We start from the raw sequence: 23,798 nt of genomic DNA, 5'->3' as shown, positions 1-23,798 counted from the left end.
TTTAATTCATGTAAAATGTTATGAAATAGCGTGTAAAGGTTTTAATCCAAATTGTATCTCCTAAATTAATATTGCATGATAGTTTTCTGACATTATAGTGCATGCTAATAGAATGAACAAGTAGTTATAAGTGTTGGACTTTGAACTAGTGTAACTATTTGCACCACCAACCAGTGGAAAAGTTTTGCATTCAGTATTATATAGTTGATGTCTGTAACAAGTTACTACGGGCTGTAACTGATACTATAACTAACTATTTAATAATTTCAGGTAATTGAAATTATTTACGCCACCACCCAGTGAAAAAATTTTGGATTCAGTATTATATAGCCAATGTCTGTAACAACTGATACTAATGCTGACTATTTAATGATTTCAGGAAATTGAAATTATTTACACTACCACCCAGTGAAAATATTTTGCATTCAGTATTATATAGTCAATGTCTGTAACAATTGATACTAATGCTGAGTATTTAATGATTTCAGGAAATTGAAATTATTTACGCCGCCACAGTGGAGAAATTTTTGCGAAAAAGTGGAGAATATTATTTTATCGAACTATTAATTGAATTCTAAATTTTTTTTATAACATCCCACTTCCTCCAATTTTTCCTACTGTCCTGCGTAACTTCAAGCTTTTAAAACTCATAGTTTTTGCGCAGCAAAATTAATTATAAAGTTATGTTTAACATCTAAAACAGTGGCATCAGTACTTACGGTTTTATAATAGAAGAGTTGTGACAGAAGAAATTGAATGCGTACTCACCTTCGTTAGTTTCTGTTTTCCAAATTTAACGCATGTCCAACCTGCAAACATTCCAATTAAATTGGCGGGAAGATGGTAAGGAGAGGATACGTAAACAGTTGACATGAATTTTTCGGTTAAACTGTAGGAGAGAATTGTTCATTTATCAATTCCATTTGCAAAATCAAGATAATATCATTTTTGTTAGTAATATAAATAGATGCAGTTAAATTACACTTTATAAAATACTGTTAAATTAGCTATCGTAACTTAACCCGATATTTATACATTGTAGAGTACATCTTTAAAAGAAAACGATTTTAAAATCAAAAAAATTTTTGAACTCATTTACTATTTTTTTTATAATTAACTAACATTTTTAGTATTTCTAAGGAATTATAATAGACGATATAGTTAGAAGAAAATAAATCACCGAATTCTTATACGAAACATCTCTTAAAAATTAAAAATAATATCAAAAATTCTGAATTTGTATTTCTAATAATTGTTTCACAAAGAGCATAACCTAAAATATTCATTTCAAAATAGCTCTAGCTGAAGAATAATAATTGTTCGAAACCTGCACGATCTTCAGTAAAGAACGCAATCCACCAAATTTATCTTCATTAAATAATAATTTTACGCCATCATTTCTTGAGATTTTTAGTAAACAAGAATAACACGCCAAGTTTTTTCATTCCCAGAGAATTCAATATAACAGCATAGAACGCCGTATAGTGAAATTGTTATGATTCTTGAGATTGTTTGAGACATTGAGATGATTGTTGAGATTATTGAGAAAATTGTTTGAGACACTTTTACTGAATGAATGATGAACGGATCGAATGTTGGTATATCATTTATTGTTTTTATACTCATATTATTATCATAGTTACAATTAATTTAATTATGTATTTATTGATATAAAGTATTATAATTGTAATTAATTTTATAATTATAATTACTATTAATTTCAAAATTAATTTCAAAATTATAATTACAATTAATTTTATAATTAATACATAATTATAATAATACATAATTATATTTAATGCATAATTATAATTAATTTATAGTTAATTTTATAATTATAATTGCAATTAATTTTATAATTAGTTTCATAATTATAATTACAATTAATTTTATAATTATAATTACAATTAATTTTATAATTATAATTAAAATTAATTTTATAATTATAATTACAATTAATTTTATAATTAATTTCATAATTATAATTACAAATAATTTTATAATTAATTTAAAAATTATAATTACAATTAATTTTGTTATAAGTAATATAGCATTTGCGTTATGAGACAACCATAATTTTATGCAAAAGCTTTCTAATATATAGCAAGTAGCCGGACCTGCTTTTATGTCACAGCCTTTACTTAAAAATATTAATGAAATTTTTAACTTACTGGCTATATCTTAGTGAATTAAATGATGCAAATGGAAATTGGTGTTCGAGAGAAAGATAAAAGAAATAAACACTTGGTCCAAAGTAAAATAGCAAGCCCAAAAATATTCCAGTCTTGGGGTACCTACAAAGGATAATGCATTTATGAATAAGATAAACAATTTAAGTGAGTTCAAGCAGTAAACAAAAATATGTCGGGTTGGAAAGCGAAGAACGAGCCATTACATGACACCTGTTGGGTTGAAATAGGGATTGCAGTAAAGACAAATCATAAGGAATAAATTATATTCATTATCGGAAATTTTGCAAGTAATTCTAAGAAGAGTTGCAATACAGGTTTCCATATTGGTGATTTACTTGCACCAGCAGTTTAATATCATTGTTTTCTGTTTTAAAATTTTCTCCGTCTATCTTTCTGATTTTGCGAAACCGCCATTAACAACTCGTACATAAATAAAAATTAGCTTTCTTTTTATTTTGAAAATTTCTGCATGTATTGTAGCAATGAATAATGAATTCTGGGAAATGTGCCATTTTACTCTACCCAAACAAAGTTTTTTCTCGCTCCTCATCCTTTTTATTTGAGAATAAAAAACAAATTTGGCCGCCCAATACAGTTGTGAAAATAAGTTTTGGTAACATCTTGTATTTTCGAAGCTTTTCCACAAAAAAAGAAGAAAAAAAACGCATAAATTTGAATTTCTTTAACTTGAAACAAAACTATTATTTTAAACTATATAAACCATCTCACCATAAAAATTAATCTTGCTTTTAGAACGGAAGAACAGGTTAAAATATTAAAAAAAATGAAATTATTAAACTTATATAGTTTAGTTATAAGATATTTTTATTTAGAGGAAAATCTTAAAATTCAATTGCTTTAGGATACTGAGTGCAAAATAAAAAGACGTTAACTTAAATAACCTTTGTTTTGAAGATTGATATTTCCTGAAATACCTTCCAATCTTAAAAGTTAGAAAGGTGACATGCAGACTAATTAATCTTAATTTTTATTTAAGTTAAGGAGATTGATATAACAACGTACTTCCTCGAAATGAATATAACCATTTCTCGATAGAGGTGACTATCAAAATATAGGGGGGGATGGAGCTGCAACCTGGAAAATATGATCTTAATCTCAAAAGTCAAGAGGGCGCTGGAAAGTTTGTCCCCCTTAATGTTCACATTCCGCCGTTTTTCGAGACTTTTAAGGCAAATTGAGAATATTTGTACATAATTATTAAATTCGTTTATCTAAATATAATTCATTGTAAAAAAGGTAATTTTGAATAATATTTAATTATTTTTTATAAGGTTTAAAAAAAACATTTAGAATTGTAAAGTACACAAATTTTTTGATAATTTTAAAGTATGTAATTTTAAATGACAAAACAAGAAATTCGATCGAAATCGGTCAATAATTTTTAAAGAAGGTAAAGTTTTATCACCCTTAAGAGCAATTTTAAAAATATTATTGTGAATTATTATTAAATAAAAAAGTTATTGCCTCCAAAGTTTATGGACTAAAGCGAAATAAAATATGTTTGTTTCTAAACTGTGGTTGCTGATGGATCCATGTCCACAATGGGTTAAATATTAGTGCGTGATCCATAATAAATGCATATTTTGCCTTCCTTTTGGAAAGGAATTATAAATCTTTATACTAAGGGAGGTGATTACGGAACAACATTTTCACTTCATTCCATTTTGAAAGGAATTATAAATCTATATACTAAGGGAGGTGATTACGGAACAACATGTTCACTTCATTTCTTTTTGAAAGGAATTATAAATCTATGTACTAAGGAAGGTGATTACGGAACAACATGTTCACTTCATTTCTTTTTGAAAGGAATTATAAATCTATGTACCAAGGGTGGTGATTACGGAACAACATGTTCACTTCATTCCTTTTTGAAAGGAACTATAAATCTATATACTAAGGGAGGTGATTACGGAACAACATGTTCACTTCATTCCGTTTTGAAAGGAATTTTAAATACATATACTAAGGGAGGTGATTACGGAGCACCCAGTTCACTTCATCCGTTCAAAATTAAATTGAATGACATTAAGATTTCTAAACTCATGTTAATAAATAAATTAAAAGAAGTGAATAAATACCTGTAAGTAACAATCATTAATGGGAGGGAGATAATGGCATGCTGCATCGTATTAGCTATATACCACGTTTGCGCCATGCACTGAAATAAAAATGAAAGCTTCTTAGTTATTGTTTCTTAGTTTAACGTCGAAAAGAAAAGGACATTTTTAAGTACACTAAGTATATAGTTGTCACATTTTGAATCAATTAAATATGTTTTATAGGGAAGGGACAAAAACATTTTTTTTAGAAATCACTATTTTACTTTTAACTGAGGCCTGGATAGCATGTTTGGCAGGCCGCTGGTTTTACATTCGTGAGAACGGAGGTTTGAATCCGAAGACTCCCCGAGTAGTAAATGAGGACTGGTGCACGTTAAATCTGTCGGGTCACAAAGTCCTCTATGTTTCCTTTGAGAGTTATACCTCAGGGAAATAATATATATTTCTATAACATTAACCGGCAAATTAGCTGGACTGCATACATTAGATTGTAATAACGTAAGTTAGATTCAAAAAATAATTATGCGTTTTATGTTGACTAAAAATGTCAGTTTCTAAAATCAAACTTAGATGGAAAAGTAGAAGGCAGTTTTTAATTTAAAATCATATTTAGCAGCCTTTTCATTACACTTGAATACATAACTGTTTTCATACAAGACCAGTGATTTTTAAGACAAGAATATTTCATAGAGTTTACTTACAATTTCTGTCATTAAGCTGTAGTTTTGAAGGTATAGCAAATTTTTCCAACCATTTTGGTAACAGTTTTCATGTTCATGCGCCCAAGATGAGTTCCAAATTGGACCCGAGCTAATTAATGGGAACACTATGTAAAGTGACATCACAAAAAGGACTGGAGGAGTTAATCTGACAAAAAAAAATAAGGTATGAAATTTTTATAAATTTTTCATGTGAATGAAAATGGAATGTATGAGTAAATTAGAACCTAAGCCACAATTAATATCATTAGTGTAACAATTAATATCATAAGCATTGAACCCGAACTAATTAATGGCAACACGAGGCAAAGAGACATCACAAGAAGGTCTGGAAGAGTTAGTTAATCTAAAAAAAATAATCAAAGTATGCATTTTTTATTAATTTTTTACGTGGATGAAAGGGGAATGTATATGATATTAATTATGAGGGAGTGTATATGATATTAATTATGAGGGAATGTATATGATATTAATGTATATGGATTAATATGATGCTTTAAGGGAGAGAAAAGGCTAAATGCTTATTTATATAATAAATAGAACTATTGCAATTACAAAAAGTGACAAATTAACTTACCCATGAAATGTATAAGATCTTTAACAAAATTTTGTTTGCCACCAAATGCGGCATAATAAATCACCATATATTAAAGTTTTTGGTTTTAAGAGATCAGCGTCAATTGTGTTCCATTGAAATGACAAGGAGAAACGAAGATTGAAAATATTCCCTCTTGATTCCCACAGGAGTCACGTGGTTTCATTACTGAGACAAACATTATAGTCATGTGAGCGCTCTATTATATTTAAACTCAATGTTTAAAAACTTGCACTTCTCTTTGAAATATAACATTGCATTGTTTAGTCGTAACAGTTTCACGTTTTCTACGCAAGATAAGAAGAAGAACTAAATTGAAAAAAAGATTTCAAATTTAATATCTGCAATGTTTAGTGTCGGGCGACCACAAATATGATTGAATTTAAACTGAAATTTCCTTCATTCTAGATATTAGAAGTTATGTATTAATTTGACACATAATTCGCGCATAAAATATTGTTAAAATGTTTTGGTACAAATTACATACCTGCAATATCTCAGCAAAATCTGTTCAAATACGTTCAAATATCCTTTAGATTGCTCAATTTTTCTCCATAAAGTGTAGGTAATCAAGAACCCACTGAAATTGAAATAATAATTATTACTCATTTTGTTTTTCAATTATGAATTTTGTATACTTTTAATAAAAATTTGTTTTTAAATTGAGTGAAACATTCATTTACTGAACTATTCTAACTGCCTAAGAGAAATTAGTCGAACACTAATATTGATGCTTGATTCCTTTGAAGTTGAATAAAAGATTGCTGGTTATAATGTCATGTTTCTGTTATGAAATTCTCAGAATTTCAATATAAATTTGTTTTTGAAAAGAAAATGTTATTTCATCAAAGAATTAAACCATTCCACGCTCTCAGAAAAAATCAGTTTAATGTTGAACAATAATATCGATGTCTTGAACTATAATACGGTGTAAATTTATTACAACCTAAATAAAGTGTTAAATGGGACCACGTTTTATACCCAGTTTATCCTTATAATCGGGAAACTAAGTTTGGGGAAGCTTAATTTTAATTATAATAAGTTATTGGGCAATATATTGAAATGGTAGTTCATTTGATCGTTTTTAAGGTCCCATACTCTCCAACATTTTTTAAAGGGTAATATTTTGAAAAAAAAGATACCTTTTTCAGGAAAGATACCGTAATACCGTCAAATGTTATACCCATAGGCTTATTAGTTTGAAAAATATATAGAGATTTTGTTAAGTGCTTGTTTTAGGTTGAAGCTATTTTTCGAAAGCTCTGTCATCACAGAAAAAAATACAGGTTTTTTCAAATTATTTGCAATTTTCATAACTGCTGTGAGTTGACACGTTATTCATGAACATTATGTCTAGTTTAACCCAACTTCAGTCAGCGTTCTCTGAACTATTTTTAAAAATGGAGCAAAACGTTGATACGAAGAAAAGCCTTAATTTTGTGAAAATAGAAAGAGTTTATTATCTATTTTTTAACATTTAAAAAGTTAATCCATTGCTACACTTTTTGTATGTTCATAAAAATTTACAAAAAAAGGTGACAATTATTGATTGGTTTTAATAATTTTCTTCTTGACCAAATTGGCGACTTTTATACAAGTTTAATCTCTCTTGAAATATTTAAGTCAGTTGTTCATTCTAAAGACCGAATTTTTTTTTAAGCGCACAATGCAGAATTCGTTTCTACCAGCCATTGCTGAGATTCGAATCCGGTTCACGTCATTGGAAGGCGAATGCTCTATCCCCTGATCCACATCACTGCCCCCAGAATTTTTTATTATAACCGTCGTTGAAAAGCCGACCCAATTTTTATGGGTTTACGACTATTAATGTTCAACTTCGTAGCCTCGTAATTTTGAACCCAATCCAGAAGACAAGGGAACTGAAAACGCTAAGATTAAGTTGTTGTTGTAGTTCATTCACGTTGCACTACAGTCCATTTACATCGCACAAGGGGCAATTGGCGTCGGTCTGGGAAACATCCCTGAGGATGATCCGAAGGCATGCCATTACAATTTCGATACTCTGCAGAGGGGACGGCTCCCCCGCTTTGGTAGCTCGACGACCTGCGAGCGAAGTTGAGCACTTTACGGTTGAACAGTTTAACGAGGACCAATACCGCACACCCTTGGTCCGTACGCAGACTGATCCAAGTGGTCACCTACCGGCACACTGACCGCAGTCAGTGATGCTTGACTTCGGTGATCTGCTGGGAACCGTGTCTTAACGATCAGTCCACTGCGGGACGTAAGATTAAGAATCTCTAAAGTTCATGCTCTCAGCTACATTGATGTTATAAGCTAATAAATCACTGATATTATAATGGATATTCAAATAATGCCAAAAAAAAACCCGATTTGGCAGCTGACCCTAAGCGTATGCGTGACCCGAAAATAAAAATAATCTAGCATCAACAATAGATTGCCGAGAGAATCAGAACTACTTAACATGCAGCACGGTGCGCCTTAACCAAAGTTAAATAAAATGCTCTTACACCTAAAAAATTAGAAGAGATTCTGAATTTACAATGTTAACAGACAATAAAAATCAAAAAATCAAAATAATCTGTGGAGAGATTTTAAAAAAAATCCACTTTGAACATTTTTGCGCACGAAGTATGATATTTCGGAAAATCTGGCGTTGTTTTATATCAATAGAAAGGACAAAAATTATATAATAATGATTTTTCAGTTGTAATTATATTACACTTTTATTATTTAAACATTTTACTGCTGATAAAATATGAAAATGTAACATAATTTAATTATAATTACATCAATTTAAACATGTGAAGCATTATATCTACAAACAGCGCTCGAAAGGTGTTTAGAATAATCCGGGTGATTTGCAGCAACCTTATTAATTTCCCAGGAAGACTTTAAGAAATCAAAATGTACGGACTCCATCGCCTGCTCCCCAAAAAATGCTAATCCTTCACCGTTTTTGTCACAGAACTGTTCAATGTGAAAAAAAACTGCATGAACCTTTGGTGTAACGCTGACACCTAAGTCCATGTAGCTCTTTTTGAAAGCTTCTATACATGCTTTGTAATTTTGGTCAAGATTATTTCCGAAGCATGCAGAAACCACTTTTTTGAAGTCGTCAAATACTTTAACGTACTTCAGTATTGCTAGATTTTTAAACTAGTGCAGAAGTTCTTCTTTAGCCAAAAGTGTTTTGCATGCATTTCCTTTAAACCCAGAACATTCTCGTTTGATTTCGTTAAACGTGACAAGCTTTTGTCTAAGTCAGCGATTCATTTTCACACTCTTTCAACATATGCGTGAAAACAGTGTTAACAACACCAAGCATAAGGTGTAATTCTGGCGGTGGAATAATGTCTAGGAATGTTTTGCCTCCAACAGTTGCAATTAGTAGTGGATTGATGCAATTGAAATAATCTTTCGCTTTGTTTTTGAACCTTTTCCTTCAGTCAGCCAACTTGTATAATACGATGAAACATTTTCGGGGGATTTCAATTCGCCACAGCTGTTTAGCTTATCTTTCTTGGCATAACAATAAGTGCATGGATATGCGCTGCTGTGCGACATTATATCTGCTAAGATATTCTCTAACTTCAAATCGGTTTTAATTGTGCCGTGGAAAGGACTTATATTCAACGTTGAAATGAGTTGATCTACATTCTTATAATTTTCTTGTGCACTCGTAACGGCTGGTAGAATGAATAGTCGTTTAACTCTAGAATCCTTAAATTTCCTTGCAGCTATCCCCTCATCATACTTAGCACGCTTACCGCTGCACCCGAAGTCCAACTCATTTGATTGTACTGAAAGACATATTTTTAAAAATCCACCTTCTACATCAATACCCATTTTTAAGTGAACATCCAGTACATCTCGTTTATTTTTCACATGCAGTAAACTCCAAGCGCAGGAGCATCCGAGACTTCATCGCCTTTTATACAAACGGAAGGAAATTCCTTAAAATCAAAATAATCATCGACAGAATGAGCTGTGATATTAAGTTTTGTTTTTTATCCTGGTTCAATTGCTTTTCTACTTCGTTTTGCACACACAGTCACAGTGCTTGCGTCGCTAGAGTCTATTTAAGTTTTTATTATTTTTGTTTTATAAATAGTGGTTCATCGACTATAATTAACAATTAAAGAACTTCTAATAATTATAAAATTTATTATAAACTGTTATTATGAATATTTAATACAAATATGTTATTTTTCTTTCTATTTATAAGTATAAAATGATGCTAACATTTTTGAAATATCGTACTTCGTGAGCAAAAATGTTCAAAGAGGAATTTTTTAAAAATCTCTCCACAGATTATTTTAATTTTTCGACTTTTATTATCTAAGCACATTGTAAATTCAGAATCTCTTCTAATTTCCTAGGTGTAGGAACATTTTATTTAATTTTAGTTAAGGCGCACTGTGGCAGGTATGTTTAAAAATTAATTAAAAAATATTATTTGTTTTCCTTCTTTTTGATCTTAAATGAGAGATTACTATACATGTTTACTAAATTTGAAAATAATATATACCATAGACTTACAGATCCCAATTAAAAAATGTCGGGAGAAATAGATGACGAAAAAATGGATTTCTTGAATTATTTTTTTTTTTTTGAAACAGAAAAAATCGTCCCAAAAATGAAATGGCTCACTTTGAAGGAAAGAATTTTGAACATTACGATGGAAAAAAAAGATACTAAAATTCGTAGGCCTTTCGTTTTAAAGCGGTGGGATCAAAAGGCAGATACATAAAAAATCACAAAAGAAGAAAAAAAAAAAAAACAATTTGCTTGAAAAAATTCGTAATTGACAATCTATTTAAAAAACCGGAAATTGGTGTTGCATAATTTGGTTATAATAGGCTGTTAAAAAAGTTCTGCAACACTCTCGCTGAAAGTTCTCGCTTATAGCAATAACAAATCAAGAGCCATGGTGGCTCATGGCGTTTGCCGTCGAATGAGGTGATCGGGTTCGAATCCCAGAGATGACTGATCGATATGCATTTCGAACCCGGCTCGCATCGACCACAGTGCTGACGTAAAATATCCTCAGTGGTAGACGAATCATGGGTCAGACCCCCCTTGCAGTCAGGATAACCATAGGAGGTTTTCGTGGTTTTTCCCTCCATGTAACGCAAATGCGGGTTATTTCCATTAAAAAGAACCTCCACGAAAGCAAATTTCTCCCAATACTTGATCCAGGAGTTCCCTTGTTTTCTGGATTGGGTTCAAAATTACAAGGCTACGGTGTTGAACATTAGTAGTCGTAAATCCGAAATTGCGTTCAAAGATGGTTATAAAAAATAAAATAACGAATCAAAAGCCGAAGTTCAGTCATTTAGAGCTTATTGATAAAAGTTTAAACACCAAAAAACAACAAATAAAAATTCATGAAATTCGCTGGTGTTGCCGAACTTCATGTCATTTAGCTACATTTTGAACGTCGTATTTTAAGTGCCAACAATATACCCACAATCCGGTATGTAAACAGACAAATTCTTTACATTATTCTATATATAGGTCAAAATGTTGTTGTAATACTTATTGACCCTTCTTAATATTTTCTGTTATTAAGCTTTTGATTATTTTTCAAATTGATGGCTATTTAAAGAGTTCTTGGTTAGAGTACCCCTTGTCACTGGAATTTTGAGTTTTTACTTTTTACAAAATCTTTCATCTTCCTATTATTTCTCTATAGGGATTCCTTAATATTAAAAAAACCTCACTTCCAATTCATTTCCAAGTTTCCTGCACTGACACAAAAATAAGAAAAGCACCCTATTATAAACTTTCACCGCGTTGTTTCTTTATTATAAAGAGGAGCCTTATTATAAAGTAATCGTATGATATTACTTCATCATCACATGTGTTAAAAGCGATGAACTAGATCATTTTTTTCTGGAATTTGAAAACGATAGTAAATTAGAAAACGATGGATGATCTAGTTGCGCCTTCGTTATTGTTGTAATTTTTAAGTGCTAGTTACGTTACCGATTTTTTCAGATTTGATTTTTTCTTGAGCATGATGTTTATTATTTGGTAGAACTGGTATATGTTTAAAATTATTAAAAAGTTGTTAAATTTTTAACGTTAGTATTGGTAGTTTTTTCAAACAGAGTTGTATTTTAATTATGTTCTAGTTTGTGCTTTAATATTTCAGTTGTGTTTTTAATCAGTTGTAGTTCGTGTTTCAACAGCATGCTACATTTTTAAATCAGTATTGACTGTTTTCAAAATATTAAATGATACATAAGATATAGTTACTTTTATTGCAAGCTTTGTGAATAACTGAATTCAATTAAGACATCTAATTGAAACAATGAATAGAAAACTGTATAACATTACTATGAATTTTCTTAGAAACTAAAAATTAAATGCAAGTTCTTTTAAAAAAGTCGCAGATGAAGTTACTATGATATATCAGCAAATGAGTGGGTTTGAATTTTATCCTAATAAAATCTGAAGTTTTATCTGTGTTAATTTGGAAAAAAAAGGATCCTTTAATTAAATAGTTTTTTTGGTACTTTGGGATTATACCGTTGACTATTTTCGCCAAACACAGAATTATCACCAGAAAATAGCTTTTGCACCAATAACCGCAAATTTATTTTATCACTCCATTTTATAATTTTTTATTTTGTTGCATCACATTTTATCCTTTTTTTACTTTGTTTTGATTCTTTTTATTACGTATTTTTACACTTAAATTTTTTTGTTATTATTATTTTATTTGATAAATTTAATGTGTTTAGAATGTTTATTTTGGAAATTGCGTTTTATTATGATAGACTTAAAGGATTTGCGAATTTTAGTGAACGTTGTCGTGACTTCGGTATAGTCCCGAAGTACCTTTTATTTTAATAAAAATTCAATTTATGATTCAAAACAAAATTTAATGAGTAGCAATCGGGGGTGGAAGCGAAGCGAACAGGCGGTGAGGTCCCTCCATTGTAGTATCAAACATCACGAAAAAAAAAAAAAAACGAATTTTACTTCATTAAATTATACGTTTGTTATATTATAGCGTGGTGATTAACATGAAAGTAAAAAAAAATAATTTTATTCAAATAGAAAATATATTTGATATCATTTATGCCTTGGAGATAATCGCTCGTGAAATAAATAATGCTAAAAAAACTGAAGCGGTAAGATATTGCTTGATTAAAAACTGCATTTGCTTCAAAAATATACGAATTGGGAAAAACAGTTGACATGTTTCAAGCGCTCAAAAACAGGCGCCCATTTTCATGACTTGCCAGATGTGACTGAAAAGAAACAAAGGTTTTTTGAAATGCAAAGCGTAATGTTTCCTACCAAAAAACACAAATCAGGGGAAAATATTGATTGATTTGTGTTTTTTTTGCATTGTTTTTCATCTTTTATCTTTATCAGCTACTGTGGTTTTCATAGTTTAGTTTCTTACCTTTATTTTTCCATTTTTCTGAGTAACTTCTTCTCTTTCACGTGTGGCAAGTCTTCAAATTGGGTACCTGTTTTTGAGCTCTTGAAATATGCCGACTGTTATCTCTAATTTGTGTATTTTTGAAAAAGTTTTTGACAAAGTAAATTGCTCGTTAGTCTGCTCTGTCTGAAAATAAGCGTTAACGTGAGTAGGCCCTCACCAATTCATAATTCAAAGCAATTTCGTTCAGTTCGAAAAATATCTTGACATTAATTAAAACATTGATAAAAATTAAACTTTTGATTCACTTTGATTAAGTAAACAGTAGAGAAAATAAATTATAGATACTGAGCATGATATGGAAACAGTCAAACGTCATGAATTTCGAGAAATATTTTCAAAATTATGATACCAAGATCTTATTTGAAATTTTTAAATCTTCACCGTCAAGGATTTTGAGGTCGAGTTGGGTATCATTATTGAGTGCATTGTTTGAATATAATTCACTCGTGTATTTTTAGATTTTTCATCCGACGTGTATTAGAATATTTTTGACCCGATATATATTGTAAGACATCTTATCCGATATGTATTAGTATATTTTTTACGCGATGTACATTTTTAGAGTGGTGATCCGAAGTTATTATTAGATTTTTGTTTCGGTGTGCATTTTTTAAGCATTTGATCTGATATATATTTTTAGTTTTCTGTTTCGATGCCCATTTCTTGAGATATTTGGATATTTCAATAATTTTCGAACATTGCACATTTTAAGTAAATTATTAGAAGCATGGAAAACGTACTAACATAGTAAAGATAGAGTACCATATATTTTAAGTACCTGATAGTAATGAAACAGTCCACTATAACTGGGCCGTTATTTTCCAAAAGATAACTCAAAAATTCGAATATGAAGTGAAAATTTCCTACAAAAGGAAAAATTAGATTAAAAATGTTTTTCATACAATATGGATTGTTCTGAAAAAATTATATTCAGAAGGGTATTATTTTAAAATTATTTTAAAACTGTTTCTGAAGTTATGATCTAGAAATCCACTTTCTGAAACTTTTCAAACATCAATGAGCAAACAGCAAATTCTACCTATGCAGAATTTTTCTCTGTTACAAACATTTTAAACTGTTCGTCAATGGCATTCAAAATGTTCTCCACATGGCAATCACAATGTCATTTTTATATAACAATGTCATTGCCTCCCCATAACGAATTTTTCATAAGTTTATCTTTTCAATTTCAGGGGAAATTTTCAACTAGAAGGTTACGAAGGCTAAAAAGCAGTATCTATTTTATTGTATTGTCATCACTCATTCGAATCACGTAGGTCATCCAATTCATTCTATTCATTTTTATGTATTTAATAATATCGGGTTGTTTATAGATCCCGAGCAGTTCAAAGTTAAATCTCCTTCTCCAGTTATTGATTTCATTTACACCATCAAGTTTACTCCACGAAATCTTTCTCTCAAATATTGTGTTACAATTTTGTCATTGTCCAAGCTTCAGAAGCGTATGTCAAGACTGTCCTGACAATTTATTTATCCTAACCTGGTGAATTTTTTTATTCAGAATGTTTTCCTTTTGACAAGGGCGTTGATTCCGATGAAGAATTTTTCAGACATTCAGCTCTTCAATTTTAGTAATATTTTTCGAACGTTTATCCTTTTTATCTTTGGCGAAATTTTTAATCGAAACGTTAAACATTCAATGAACTCCATAGATAGCAAGGTTTTTTATCTTCATATAACAAAGGTTTCAGACATTTTATCAACGCTGACTATAGATATGTTCAATTCGAAGAAAAATATTTAACAAAAAAGCATGGTCTTCTAAAGGATCATCATAAGTGGGTGGAGATGGCGTTCATCACGCGGGAAATAACAATTCATTCTCCCTCTTCTAGACGGAGAATCACGCGGGTCAATCGCTCTTGTCAGCCAAGGATTCTCGGTTGTTTGTTAAATTTAGTTGTTTTAATCATACAGTCCACTGATGCATTCATTAGTATCATAAAACCCTTCCGTTTATCTTCCGTTTCTTTCGTTGAAATTTGAGCCTTTTTTTTTTTTTTAAATATTTTCGTTGAAATTTGAATCCAGAGCGTTTCGTATTTAAACATTCCAAATATTCTCCGCGAAGTAGTTTTCTCCTTATAACGAGTTATTTTCAAATTTCGTTATTTTAGGATTTTTGTTCAAACGTTCAATCTTTTGTATTGACATCGAAGTTTTAATTTAAACGTTAAATAACATTAAAAATATTTTCCATATGGAGACGTCAATGTCTGTTTATACCTATTGCGTCTGTTTCAAACGGTCATTGTTTCAGTTTTCGTTATTTTCAGAATTTTTCAAACAATTTTCATTTTTCATTTTTGTACAAAGTTTTAATTTAAACGTTAAATAACATTAAAATATTTTCTCTATGACCATGAAATTTGAGCCCTGTAACGAATTTTTCAGAAGTTTATCTTTTCATTTCCATAAAAGTTTTATTATTTTTTTTCTGTCAGAATTTTTTAATCGGAACGATGCGTTTTTATGCATTTAAAATATTCTACAAGTATCAAAGTCGTTGTCTCTCTAAAGTAAATTATCCAAACGTTTATGTTTTTCATTCTCATTGAAATTATTAAACTGAGAGTTCAAAATATTCTCCACTTAATGAAGTTTTTGTTTTCCAGTAACAAATTTTTCAGATGCTCATCTTTTTAATTTTCGTCATTTTTAAAATTTTTAAGGTTGTTTTTTTATTTTTTATTTTCAATGAAAATTTTAATCTAACCGTCATTCAAAAATGTTAAATATATTTTCGATCTAAGGAAATCTTCTTCCTATAACGGTTTTTTAAACGATAAATATTTCTAAAATGTTTAAATGTTCAAAATATTCTCCAAAACACATTAGTTATATTTTCAATTCTTATCAATTTAAGAGTTTTTTCAAATGTTTATCTTTTTGATTTTCATGAACGAAAATCGTTGTTTTCTGTTTAAAAATTTTCAGACTTGCATCTTTTAAATTTTTTGTCTAAAAAAAAAAAATTCTAATTTTTATTTTTAGGAATTTCATAATATTTTTTAAAAAAAAGCTCAAAATAAAAGTTAAAATTTCAAAAATTGATATTCGCAGTTCAGAAAAATATTTTTTTCAAAACCTAAACTAGTTTATTAACTATATTTTAGAAAAAATATTTTTGTAATAAAAAAATAATGATTTCCTTAGAGTGGATAGGGCGAATCAAACAACAAATAATAATATGCTTACTATAGCGCAATTCTTTCCAAACAGTGGGATATGCCATGGTATGTCCCCTAATGATCGATAGACAAAGCAGAACCCGAAATCCATGAAGGTAGTCTAAGGATGTTTTCTTGACTCTCTCCGCAAATAATTCTTTCGTATTAGTATAAAGAGAAAAACCTTTCAGAACTTGTCGGGTTAAGCCTGAAAAAGAAGACAAATATTCGATAATATGTATAGTTTGTTAATTATATGTACAGTGCGCNGAACAAATTTTTTTTACACTCAAATGTTCACATTCCTTATCTCAATTTTAATGTTTTTTTTTCGAACGTTTATCCTTTTTATTTTTGGCGAAATTTTTAATCGAAACGTCCAAAGAATTCTACAGATAGCAACGCTTTATCGCCATGTGACAAATGCTTCAGGCATTTTGCTAACACTAAACATACCAACTCTTAATGTATACCTATTTCTTCCACTGCCGGTCAAAAGAACGGACTTAATGTTTCTAGATTGACAGTATGGAATATGGATGTTAGGAAGGAAATAAACTAAATAAACTTTATTATAATTATATGAAATTGTATATTGCAAACTTTTATGTATTACAAACACAAAGAATAAGAATTTTTAACTCATTGCTCAACGCATTTTTCACACATACAGGGTCTTTCCATTGTACATTTTCAGCAAACATATTTGGCCTAATTATTATTATTTCTATAATTCTTATAAGAATTATAAATCTTATAATTATTTAATTAATATTATTTCTTGTAAGAACTGTCTAGATTGTTTCGACATTTTTCTGGGTAAAAACTAACAGCTAGTTAGAAATGAAGTAAAGATATAAAAAAATAATAAGCTGCTTACCAAAACATTTAGTTTTCGTCACTTTTTCTTACACAAAAATGGCAATCTAAAATTTAGGGTACTTTCTTGAAATTTGAATTAAAAGTTCTTCTGATTGAACGTAACAGTCTTTGCAGAAATGTGCAAGTAATCGAATGCAACACGCATTACATCATAATTTCTGATCGGATAACCTTATAAAGCAATAAATTGTTCTCCCTGTCAAATGACTCGTTGTGGTAGAAATAGGTATTATTCGAAGTGAACAAAATACAAAAAATAATAATAATAATAGAATATCAACTGTATATAATTGTTAGAAATAGTCATGAAGTGAAATGTGCAAAAACGATAAGCGCATTTTCCATGCAAATGTTCTTCAATGGTCATTCGACCGGTTGAGGTATGTTTATTGTTAAATATACTTACTATAACGCAATTCCTTCCAAAAAGTCGGATATATCATGGCATGTGTCCATACGTTCAATACACAAAGTAGAGCCCGAAATCCATTAATGTAGTCTAAAGATGTTTTCTTGACGTTCTCCGTAAATAACTCTTTCGTATTAGCATAAAGCGAAAAACCTTTCACAACTTGCCGGGTTAAACCTGACAAAGAAGACAAATATTCGTTCGTTAAAATGTATAGCTTGATAACTATGTACAATGAAACAAGAAAAAAGAAAAAAAAGAAGAAGAAAAAAAACGGACCTCTTAACAACTTTGATCTAATGATCGGATTTTCGCTTTCTAGGATTCAATTTTAATGGCTCTAGAGCAGTGTTTCCCAAACTTATGACTTTTGTGCACCCTTTCTAAATTTTTCATAAAGCTGTGTGTACCACTAATAAAAAAATGAATGGTTAATGAAAAGTTAAAAATCACAACTGGCTGTTGATATCACTAATAACTGTTAACTCTGCAAAAAATAGCAAATAGAAAAATACGTTATCCTAAATTTTAATAGCTAACTTTATTTTTAAATAAAAATTTTTGAAATTTTCGTTTGTGGCAAGATATTTCGCATAAGAACGTGTACCCCAGCTAAACTGTTCCCGTACCCCTGGGAGTACGCGTACCACACTTTGGGAAACACTGCTCTAGAGGATGATCTCAAAAAAGCCAATTAATAAGTGCAGATGATATTTTAAGCTACGAAATTAGGCACAATAACGTACTTTCGCTGAAGAAGCCTACACGTTTTTCGACTGATTCGGATTTCTAACCGCCAAAACATAGGGGGTAGCCGCAATCTGGGAAATAGGGCCCAAATAGTTTTGTCAGGAGAGCGCTCCAAAGTTTGGGCTCCGTAATGTTAATTTTACTTTTTGCGTACTTCACTTTATCTCGAGAACTGTTTAACCGAATTGAAACATTTTTGCACACAATTATAAAATTAATTTGTTGAAAGATAATCATTAAGCAAAAAATAGTTTTTAGTAAATGTTGATTATGTTTTATAATTATATTTAATAATGGTCTAAAAATTTGGAATTGTAAAGTATGCAGTTTTTTGTATCGATTTAAAGAACATAATTTTACAATGAAAATTACCAAATTTGAGCAAAATTGGTCGAATAGTTCCTGAGAAATCGAATTTTAAACATCTGACTTTTTTATTTCATGATAATTAAATTTTCAGAAACTTTTGAACTGATTTTGCTCAAATTTAGCATTTTGCCACGCAAAATGACATTCTTTAAAATGAAATTCAAATTCCTTATTTCCTATTCAAAAATTTTTATTAAATGGAGCAGTAATTATTATTAAATAAATAGTATTATTAAATAAAATGATAAAAAAGTAATACTAAAAGCTATTTTTCTTTGCATGGAATTATTATTGGATAAAAGAATTTTATAACTGGGTGCAAATATTTATCAATTCACCTAAAATGTTCTAGAGATATATAAGGGGTCCAAACTTTGGAGCACTCTCCAGACCAAAATATTGAGACTATATTTCTCAAACTGCGGCTACATTCTATAATTTGAGGGTCGACCCCGTTAAAATATATCTATGACAATCAACATTCGTTCAAAAACAGCTGAAAAAAATTATCAGCATTTGAAGAAAAAAAAAATTGACGTAAAGCATTTACATGCTACGAGGGTTGCTATTTATATTTCTGGCCTAATAATGAAAAAACAAATATGTAGGATCGAAATTGGTTTTACTGTTTTTCAAAATATTCTCCATGATGATCAATGCACTTTTGCATGCGTTTGAACCAATTTTCAAAGCACTTTTTCCAGTCCGATTGAGGTAACTCCAAAACATGCGTTTTGAATGCATCAACCGCTTCTTCGGGGGTCGAAAATCGTTGTCCACGTAATTTATTTTTGATGTGTGGGAATAAGAAGTAGTCATTGGGTGNTCTTTTAATATGACAAAATAATAGTTATTTTTTAAAATTTTTAGGTCACGTATAAGCCGGCCGGACTGTGTAGGTGTTGGGGAACTGCCTTTGCATCAGAAAGGTTCGCAAGGCATTTTCCTTCTCTCTGTCCTTACTGTGGGAGCAACGTTGGCCCATCTAATAGGGTGCCCCTGAAAGAGTGGCCAACAAATTTGCCCTTCATATGCCTGCATTGGATAAAAAAAGGTCACGCATAAGCTCTTAAGTTTTTTGAAATAAGCAAAAATTGACGTTCTTAGCTTTTTCTCTTAAAGCAGCTTTTCCTCGTTCTTAGTTCAGTTGTACACTTCTTCGAATCAATGTATACTGATCTCCTTATATTTGAATAGTACAGTTAATGGAAACTATCATACACCTATTACAATTTGATTTTATTGCCAAAAGTATAGCTTTAAGAAAATAAGTTAAGGATTCATGGCTGATGCTAAATCAAAGCTGTTTGAAGCTAAACATGTAAGCGCACAATCATTTTCTCTTGATTTCGTGAAAACCAAAGTATCCGTATTTGTGCTGTAAACACTGATTGTAAGTTTAAAAATAAAAATAAAAACTGCTACAGATCTAAAATTTTTTGCATGACCAACAACCTACTAGAAATACTGAACTTGCTTAAGAGAAACAGAAAGATTTAAAAACAGAAGGGCGTAAAATGCTTAAAATATTAAACACACGTAGAAATACCGATTTTATTTGCCTATTCAGTTATAAAAGTGTATCTTAAAAAGTAATTTTACATTAAAACATTAAAAAACAGGTGATGCCTGTTGCTTCTTGCTAATGCTGTAATAAGTGAAAGAAAGAATTTCAAACAGGGAAACAACTGTCATTGCGTCTTTGCGTGAACTATTTAGCGTAGAAAACGCAAACTTAGTAATTAAACATATACTTCAAAATAAACACAACGGCGTCAACGTGTAAGGAATATATTTCGATAGGAGAAAAACGCAGTTCTTATTTCAAGAAAATTTTGTTTAAAAATGCATGAAAGGACAACATAGACAGAGCACATAATTTAAGAACTGGGTAAAATATATCTACCACACGCGAGACACTCGTAAAATAGTTATGAATCCAATATAATTGAAAAAATGTATCAATATTTGAAAAATAAATCAATTTGACGGGAAGCGATTGCCCAGATATCAAAATAAGGTCCATTTTAACTCAGCAAAAACCTTTTAATGTAATCCTAAAACTGTTTGTTATGCGGTTTACGTGTAAACCTTCTAACCTTAAAACGAGATTTGTGACAATATGCTTTATTCTACGCACATTACCCAAATCCAACATCTTGGAAAACATCCTTCCACATAAAAACCTTAAATCGAGGTTGACTTAGTGTTTTCAAGAGTGAAAAAAAAAACCATTAATAAAGCTAGTCTCAAGGTGAAAATAATCTTAAATCTAGGTAATTATAAGGTTTCTTTTCGTTAAGTCTTGTATTCTCAGCTGAAATCCACCTTGTCTTGAAATTTTAATGGACAATGCAATTTGATCCTATCGCTAGTGTGACGTCAGCTAGAACGTCATGACGGACCTTTAGTGACAGTACTATTTAAAAAATAATTTTTAATTCTTTTAGGATGAAAGGTTTGAAACTGCAATATTTTTGCTTTATTGAAAAGAAGGTTTTTAGTACGAACATTTCCGTGACAGTAAAAAGAAAATTCCGACACAAGGTTGCAGTAACGTCACATGCTTTCTGGGTTGTTTCTATTGGCTGTGATGGTAAAGCTATAAATACAGTTCTTAATGTTGAAATGTGGTTAAAATGATGATTTTGTCCCCTCCATTACAATGAGCTTCCTTTGGATATATTCTTTAAACATTTAAATGTCCTAAAAAAGAGGTACGGTAACATATCGAATTTGCTAAACTGACGAATGGTAAGATTCTGTTGGATGAATGTTTACTTATGCACCGACCGGACTGTTTTGTGGTCAAAGAGTGGATCTCACATCAGAAAAGTCCTTAGTTTGAATTCCGGACACGGCATTGAATGTTCTTTCCTTCTCTGTCCTTACAGTGGGAGAAAAGTTGGCACACCTAATATAGTACCCCTGAAAGAGTGGTCAACAAATCTGCCTTACAGGTATCTAAATGGCGAGTGTCAATCGGGAGGACATTGAAAGAAAAAATATTATGATCTGATGTTAAAATCAACTTAAACTACTTAAAATATAAACTAAAATTTTTTTAAGACTTTTTCAACCTTTTATTTTATTTGCTTTTTTCGAATTGAACATGTTTTTACATATTTATCATCAAAAAATTCCGTCTGTAGTTTTTACTATCAGATTCTTAAATTCTTACATATTTTCTAGTTGACCACGAATTGTGANCTATAATGGTAAATCGTCTGCTGAATTTATGTTTAAAAATATCAAACTTTCAATTAAAATCGTCTGCGGTCGCCTAGCAACACTTACTGTTGCCAAAGCCAGAAATATAAATAGCAACCCTCGTATTGGCTTTGATGGTAAAGCTATAAATACAGTTTGATACTTCAACCATGGTTAAAAGGGTTCTTATGTCATCCTTCATTTCAATGAGCCTCTTTTTAGACATATTTTTTTAACCATTAGATGTTCTAAAAAAGTGGTACGGTAACAGTCCGACTTTGTGAATGGTGAGATTCTGCTGGATGAATGTTTAGTTATGCACCGACCGAACTGTGTCGTAGTCAGGGTCTTGACCTCACACCAGAAAAGTCCTGAGTTCGAATGCCGGACAAGGCATTGGATATTCCTCATTCTCTGCCCTCACAGAGGGAGCAACGTTGGCCACCTAATATGGGGCCCCTGAAAGAGTGGCCAACAAGTCTGCCCTATTGATATCTTTATATGATATAATGACTGATTAGGTATTGGAAAAAATATTTAGTTATCTAATGTTAAAATCAACTTAAACTGCTTAAAATATAAAAAAAAGTTTTTTTTTAATTTTTTCGGCCTTTTATTCCTATTCGCTTTTTTCGAANTGATATAACGACTGATTAGGCATTGGAAAAAATATTTAGTTATCTAATGTTAAAATCAACTTAAACTGCTTAAAATATAAAAAAAAGTTTTTTTTTTAATTTTTTCGGCCTTTTATTCCTATTCGCTTTTTTCGAATTGAACATATTTATCATCAAAAAATTCGTCTGTAGTTTTTACTATCAGATTCTTAAATTCTTACATATTTTCTAGTTGACCACGAATTGTGAATATCCGTGGTTATAAACTTTTAATGAAATACACAAAAGTAATAACTTACTTTCTGGATATTTCAGCTTATTTTCTTTCCTTTTTCTGTCCTTTAAATCCAGTATTGTACCACTTGCGCAAACAAGTAGCAAAACAACTAGAAAAATCCTGAAAATGTTTTTATTTTTTTGTTTAATTTAATAAAGCGAAAACAAATTACTTCGATAACAAAAGATGATGCTGTTAATTTCCAGAATCTGTCTAATAAATCCTTAAAATAGTATGTGAATTGTGTGACTATTTAAGATGCTTGAAAACAATCTCCATTTGATTAGACTCGCTTCTTTAATCGGCTGTAAAATTTTTCAAAGACAGCTTTCATATTTTATTTAAAAAATTACAATAATTTAGTTATTGATCTGTCTATTATCTCACTTTTCCCAATGATTGGAAATATTTTTTGATTTAATTTTTTTTGCAAACAACGGACCCCCTTACACCTTTTTCTAATCTCCCCTATTTTATTTTCCTATTTTAGCACTGTTCCTCTGTCCTCGTTAGCGAAACCCATTTACACGAGTTTCTCTCTTCATATTTCGATTATTATTTGATGTTCAGACTTTGAAGTAGATTCTTGTTTATAGAACCGAAACTATAGTACGTCGATTTCTGTGATTTTATTTATTCTCCATTCATGTTGTTTCTTGCTTTAGTTCTTGGTGTCTTTAACATTCGTAAACCTTGTTCCTGAAGTAAATTTATACTTGTAGATATATAAAATTTGTCAGTTTCGCATATATATACTTGTAGATATATAAAAGTTAATATAGAGAAAGCATGGAAAAAATATAAATATTTTTTAAAGGAAAAGAAAAAAAGTTATTAAAAAATTATTTAAATTTTTTTTTAAACTATTAAATTTTAAGAAAAATATCAAAATCCGGAAAATAAAATAAGGATAAAATATAATCTCTTCATCAGATCACACAATTATATCCAAAAAAAAAAGTTCTAAATAAAACTTATTATTTTTTTTCTTCATTTTCTTCGTTAATCTCTCGTTTCTGCTATCCTTTTTGTCTTTATTGCGTTATGCATATATAT

General features: G+C 30.2%; 1 protein-coding gene across 1 annotated transcript in view; it reads right to left on the bottom strand.

The window, feature by feature from the left end:
• The window catches only part of LOC107454571 (nose resistant to fluoxetine protein 6-like), a gene marked incomplete at both ends in the record, with an annotated part of 51,349 nt that overhangs the window by 5,372 nt on the left and 22,179 nt on the right, over positions 1-23,798 (bottom strand). Inside the window, 8 exon segments of the mRNA XM_071183003.1 lie at positions 769-889; positions 2,172-2,294; positions 4,295-4,374; positions 4,978-5,143; positions 6,078-6,170; positions 13,816-13,900; positions 16,257-16,436; positions 22,765-22,862. Of these exon segments, the coding sequence (XP_071039104.1) occupies positions 769-889; positions 2,172-2,294; positions 4,295-4,374; positions 4,978-5,143; positions 6,078-6,170; positions 13,816-13,900; positions 16,257-16,436; positions 22,765-22,862 (946 nt within the window).

This window comes from Parasteatoda tepidariorum, chromosome 7 (assembly GCF_043381705.1).
Source record: "Parasteatoda tepidariorum isolate YZ-2023 chromosome 7, CAS_Ptep_4.0, whole genome shotgun sequence".
Lineage (NCBI taxonomy): Eukaryota > Metazoa > Arthropoda > Arachnida > Araneae > Theridiidae > Parasteatoda > Parasteatoda tepidariorum.
The sequence above is the reverse complement of the archived record's forward strand: the minus strand, read 5'-3'. Positions and strand labels throughout refer to the sequence as shown.